This window comes from Galeopterus variegatus, unplaced genomic scaffold (assembly GCF_000696425.1).
Source record: "Galeopterus variegatus unplaced genomic scaffold, G_variegatus-3.0.2 Scaffold3815, whole genome shotgun sequence".
In the NCBI taxonomy this organism is placed as follows: Eukaryota; Metazoa; Chordata; class Mammalia; order Dermoptera; family Cynocephalidae; genus Galeopterus; species Galeopterus variegatus.
Window position 1 is genome coordinate 87,190 of NW_007729926.1, and position 6,399 is coordinate 93,588.

The 6,399-nt window shown below is 44.9% G+C and overlaps 1 protein-coding gene across 1 annotated transcript in view; it reads left to right on the forward strand.

The window, feature by feature from the left end:
- The first annotated feature begins 6,137 nt into the window (after positions 1-6,137).
- UCK2 (uridine-cytidine kinase 2) overlaps positions 6,138-6,399 on the forward strand; it is a 78,969-nt gene continuing 78,707 nt past the window's right edge. The window contains exon 1 of the mRNA XM_008586060.1: positions 6,138-6,236. Coding sequence (XP_008584282.1) covers positions 6,138-6,236 — 99 coding nt within the window. The remainder of the gene's footprint in view (positions 6,237-6,399) is intronic.

Sequence of the window (6,399 nt, forward strand, 5' to 3'; positions counted from 1 at the left end):
GTGAGCCATGGGCTGGCCCCTGTATTCTACTTATGGGAAAGACTGCTGAACTCTTGACTTTATCTCAGCCTGTTTTCATGGAGAGGGGAGAGAAAATAAAAATATCTCTCTAGAACTAAAATCTCCTTGAACTAAGGGCCGGCCCGTGGCTCACTCGGGAGAGTGCGGTGCTGATAAGACCAAGGCCATGGGTTCGGATCCTATATAGGGATGGCCGGTTAGCTCACTGGCTGAGCGTGGTGCGGACAACACCAAGCCAAGGGTTGAGATCCCCTTACCGGTCATTTTTAAAAAAAAAAAAAAAAAAAAAAAGAAAGAAAAACAAACCACAAAGTAAACAATAGTCAATTTTAGAACATTTCCCTCAGCCTCCCAAAAATCCTGGACATATTAGCAGTCACTCCCCTTTTGCTTTCCTAACCTCTTTAGCTGTAGGCAACCACTGACTAATAGAATAGAATTAGACTGTAGTCTCATTCTTCCTATAGATTTGCCTATTCTGGACATTATCTTTTAATTTTTATTCGAAAGTGCCTTGGGGTGGTGCTGATAACCTCAAGGTCCAGGGCTCAATCCCTGGCCAAAAGAAAGAAAACAGAACAAAAAAAGAAAGTGCCGTTGGGGATTAGGAGTTCTTACTTTTGGAACTCCTAATCCCTACATGGTTGATTTCTGTGATAAATTGGAGAGCTATGATCATAATAGGAGGGAAATGATATTTAACAACTACTATATGCTAATATATACAACTTTCATTATTTTCTTTTTTTTTTTTTTTAAAAGCTTTCATTATTTTCTTTCTTTTTTTTTTTTAAAAGATGACCGGTAAGGGGATCTTAACCCTTGACTTGGACTTTCATTATTTTCTTTTTTTTTTTTTTTAAAAGATGACCGGTAAGGGGATCTTAACCCTTGACTTGGTGTTGTCAGCACCACGCTCAGCCAGTGAGCGAACCGGCCATCCCTATATGGGATCCGAACCCGGGGCCTTGGTGTTATCAGCACCGCACTCTCCCGAGTGAGCCACGGGCCGGCCCAGCTTTCATTATTTTCACAGTCATCCTGTAATCCAGGTATCATTTAACAGTCGAAGAAACTGAGGTTTAAAGAAATTAAGTAACTTGTCAAAGAGTACAAAATTAGTGACAAAGCAAGGATATAAACCTTGCTTTTGTGACTAGAGCTTATTTATGTTCTTTGTACTAGATCAGTGGTTCTCAAACTTTGGTGGGTGCTAGAATCACCTGGAAGACCTATATAAGACAGATTTCTGGGCTCCACCCACAGAGTTTCCCATTCATTAATTCTGGGGTAGGGCCCAAGCATTTGCATTGCCAGATGCTGTGGCTGCTGCTGGTCTGAGACTGCACTACACTGTGCTGCCGAATGGTATCTGAGAACGTGATTGATTAAGGTCACAGAGCTAGATGTTGAAGTATATTTAATATCATCCAGTCATCTTTTCAGAGTAGTTCTTATGATGTCAAAGCAATTGCTGTTTGTTAAAAAGTTGATAGTAGTTAGAAAGGTAAAACAGTATTAAAATGCTTTGGATACATACTGAAGTGAGAGAACAACTATTTTTCTGGCTGGGGAATGAGATAAGCAAATAGAGAATTGATCATGGTGCATGAAGAACCTAGCGGTAGAACATTTCAGTTGGATGCAAAATGTACTATTTCTTGTCTAGTTCAGAGCTGTGGTACTTAAGGAGAGAAGGCAAGCAAAGGATTGTCAACAGCAATGTCTCTTATTGTTCTTTGGCTACAGCTACAGTTGCATACTCATGCTGACTTCATCTCCAAATGTTAACTAGACCAGAACTTGATCAGACTGAAATCTGCATAAAGCAAACAAAATAATCACAGATACTGACAAAATGTATTTCCCTAAATCTGTCCTAACTCTGGATTTTATTAAAACTATTTGATTATTTCCTTAGTGGGAAGGGAAGGAGGATAGCTTGAAATCACTTAATTCAGAATCTGCAGTGTAATTGCTACAGTAGGCTCAAATGTGATTTGAGCATCCCTAGCTAGGGGATTTAGTGACCAGGCTCCCAAGAGAGAATGACACAGCACAGGGAATAGCACAGAAAGCTTGCCTTGCTTTGTATAGAGCAGAGATGTGAAAGTCCTTGTTGAGGTCATCGGTGCTGAGAGTACTCTTAATAATTTAAGTGGACACCAGTAACTTCCTTATATGTAGGCAAGCCAGCCCTAGGGATAGAAAAGAGAAAGGAAAGTGGCAAAGTGAAAATGGAATGTTTGGGGCCGGCCCGTGGCTCACTCGGGAGAGTGCGGTGCTGATAACACCAAGGCCCCGGGTTCAGATCCCACATAGGGATGGCCGGTTGCTCACTGGCTGAGCGTGGTGCTGACAACACCAAGTCAAGGGTTAAGATCCCCTTACCGGTCATCATTAAAAAAAAAAAAAAAAAAATGGAATGTAGAGTGCAGCTAGCTGTCCTTTGCTAATTAGGCCTTACATTTATGTAGAATGCTTTTGATTTTTTCAGACTACTTTTATAGATATTAATTCATGCACAGAGGTCAAATATTATTAAACAAGGTGCAGAGAAGTGTAGTGAGTTAGCTCAGTTCATGACTTAGCTCAACTAAGTGATGTATGTGCTAGGACTACATGTAGACAGTTATTCTGGAATGCCAGGAAAACAAAACATTCAGAAATAAGAATAGTGGGCCGGCCTGTGGCTCACTCGGGAGAGTGCGGTGCTGATAACACCAAGGCCACGGGTTCGCTTCCCATATAGGGATGGCTGGTTTGCTCACTGGGTGAGCATGGTGCTGACAACACCAAGTCAAGGGTTAAGATCCCCTTACCGGTCATCTTTAAAAAAAAAAAAGAATAGTAACCACAAAAATACAATCAAGGGAATGCACCTTTTCCTTCCTTAATGGTGGAAATTAAGTTTACTTGTAATTCCTTCATATCTCTTCCATATTAATTCGTTATCCTTTCATTCAACAATCACATATTGCATGCTTCCTACTTGCCTATCATTCTGTTAAGTGGGCCTTGCAAATGCAGAAATGAGACACAGTGTCTCTTCAGGCATTCAACAAATATTTATCGAGGCCTTACTATGTGCCAGAAACTGTTTTAGGTGTTTGGGATACAGTAATTTAAAAAAAAAAAAAAAAAAAAAAGGGGCCGGCCCGGTGGCGCACTGCTATAGTGCGCCGCTTGGGAAGCGCGGTGGCGCTCCTGCCGAGGGTTCAGATCCCACATACAGACCGGCCGCTCACTGGCTGAGCGAGGGGTGGGAGCAACACCGAGGGTTGCGATCCCATGGCCGGTCCCGGTCCGGTACGGGCGCGACACTGAGGGTTGTGATCCGTTGCCGGTCACGAAAAAAGACAACAAAAAAAAAAGCAAAAAATGTATAAACCACTTCAAAATAAGCCAACTAAAACTAACAAAGCAAAGGGAAATAAATACATACTATGTAAAAATGTCTTGATCGTTAGAGGGATGGGTAGATGGCTAGTTACAAAAGCAAGTACAGTACAGTCAGCCCTTCATATCTGTGGGTTCTGCATCCATGAATTCAACCAACCATGGATCAAATATATCCAGAAAAAACAACAACAATAAAAAATAATACAAATATAAAAATACATTGTAACAACTATTTACATAGCATTTACATGTAGTATTATAAGTAATCTGTATCTGTGTAGGTTATATACAAATACTATACCATTTTATAGGAGAGACTTGAGAATCATCGGATTTTGGTATCTGTGGGGAAGGCCCGGAACCAATCCTCCATGGATACAGAGGGACTATTGTACAGTGTTAATAGTAGAGTCTAGGTGATGGATATATTGGTGTTTACTATAAAATCTTTCAGCTTTATGTTTGAAAATTTTTACAGTAAAATATTATGGGAAAATAACTATAGGAGTGATAAAGAAGGTGAGTGTGTTAGTTTTCTGTTCGTTGTAACAGAATACCTGAAACTGAGTAATTTTAAAAGAAACAATTTATTTCTTACAGTTTTAGAGGCTGGAAAGTCCAAGGTCCTGGTAAGGGCCTTCTTGGTGGGGACTTTCTATAAAGTCCTATGGCAATGCAGGTATCACATAGTGAGGCCTGAGCAAGAGTGTTTTTAAAGTGCTCGCTGGCTCTCCTTTTAAAGCCCCCAGCACACTCCCTGATAACCCATTAACCCTTAACCCATTAATCCATGAATGGATTAATTCATTCATAAGGACAGAGTTCTCACCATCCTATCACCTCCAAAAGGCCCCACCTTTCAAATACCACAGTCTGATTTCCCACCCTCTGTTACAATGGGGATCAAGCTTCAGTGAATTTTGGGGGGATATTCAAACCATAGCAGTGGGGGTCTGGAAGAGTTCATGGAGGATGTGGCATTCTTTTATCCTCTTTCCCCTCAGCTACCTAATATCCCCATATTAACCCTTAGCTATGGGTTCATTAAGTTCCAAATTCCAATGGGCCTTTAGCTTGGTCGATAAAGAGTTCTGCAAAATCCTTGAAGACTGTTAGATCTCTTTAGTAAATAAAAGCCTTTTGGAAGAATAAGCAGACTCAAGGACCAGCTAAAATCCATTCAATTCCATAGCTATTTGGTAAGGCATCCTCCAACTAGCAAGCTTGTCCTAAATGCCTACCTCTGGGTACCAGGGAGTCACTCTCCCCATCAGTTTCCTGTCTGAGCTGCTGCAGAGTTTGGTGCTGGATGGTGACATAAAATATCTCAAAAGTGAAAAGAATGTTTGTGGGGCCGGCCCGTGGCTCACTCGGGAGAGTGCGGTGCTGATAACACCAAGGCCCCGGGTTCGGATCCCACATAGGGATGGCCGGTTCGCTCACTGGCTGAGCATGGTGCTGACAACACCAAGTCAAGGGTTAAGATGCCCTTACCGGTCATCTTTTAAAAAAAAAAAAGAATGTTTGTGTTCTCTTCAAACACTAACATAGGGCCTAGACTGTACCAGGCACTATTCTAAGAACTTGACATACAATCTTCACAAATATCCTACAATATAACTGGCATTATTATTCCCATTTAACACATAGGAACACTGAAGCACAGGGAGATTAAATAACTTGCTTATGGCCCTAGATGTGAATGCAGAAATCTGGCTGCAGAGGTGGAGGCTGCTTAGTCACGAGTTGGTGCTGCCTTTCTAACCAAGTGACTAATTGCCAATCTCTGAAAATCAGTTCAACTAAAGGTATTAATGGATCAAAATGGCATTGTTATTTTCATGTTTCCACAAACCTAACTCCACAGGAACCTCGTATTTCAGGTATGTTGGTTTGGAAGTACATTGATTTTCGGAGAGAGGGCACCCTTAAGAAAAGCCCCTGAAATCACTCCTCTAGGGAGTCTCACGAGGACAGGCATGCTAAAGAGGGCTTGGGGGTTTCCAAGATAGGAAATACATAAAGCCAGCGGCTGATATTATTTTGGCAAACGCGAGGGGAAGAAATATCTCATTTTCTGAAAACACAAGTTTTTAGTCTGGATAATGGGTCAATGACGTTAACTCTTTGTTTCAGTTCAATTTTCCAAGCTGGTTCGAATTTTACTTCTCAAACCTGGAGCATTCTCTCAATTATTAAGCCTATCAATCCCTTCTAGCTATTTATCCCTTTTCAAATAGGTGGTATCATACCAAATTAAAACAGAAGAACTTGTTCCTTTTCTCCGGGGTCCGCCGGAGTGAGTTGGGGAAGGGGTTAATCGGCGGGTGGGGCGGAGGGTCGGGCTCACACCTTTCCCAGAGACCGCGGGCGGCGGCGGGGCCCGGGAGGGGCGGGGGCTGGGGCCCAGACGCTTCGCCGTCTCCGCCTCGGCGAATAGCAGCGCGCTGCCCGCCCCGATTGGAGCAGCAGCATCACGCTGACCTCGGCCTGGGATGTAAACCGGGACGGGCGCTGCGGGCAGAGCAAGACTCTCGGCTCCTCCGGGGAACCCAGCCCCTCCACCGGGCTCCGAGCGGCTGGCAGCGAGCGGCTGCAGCCTCGGCCCACCGGCGCCCAGCAGCGGCTGCGGGAAGGGCGGGAGCCTGACGCGGGCGCGGGCGCGGAGCGTGCGTCCGTTCGCACAAGCAGCGGGAGGAGGGGCGGCGCGAGCCATGGCCGGGGACAGCGAGCAGACCCTGCAGAATCACCAGCAGCCCAACGGCGGCGAGCCCTTTCTGATCGGCGTCAGCGGCGGCACGGCCAGCGGCAAGGTACGGCGTGGCTGCGTTTCCCTCCTGGTTGGGTCCCCGCGGCGGCGCGTGTGGCCGGCGGCCGCGGGCCATGTCAGTTGCTGCAGTCACCGCGTGGCCCGCGCGCCTCCGCTCCCGGCCACGCTCCGGCGCCGAGTCTGCCCCGCGCGGGCTCTGGGCGCGC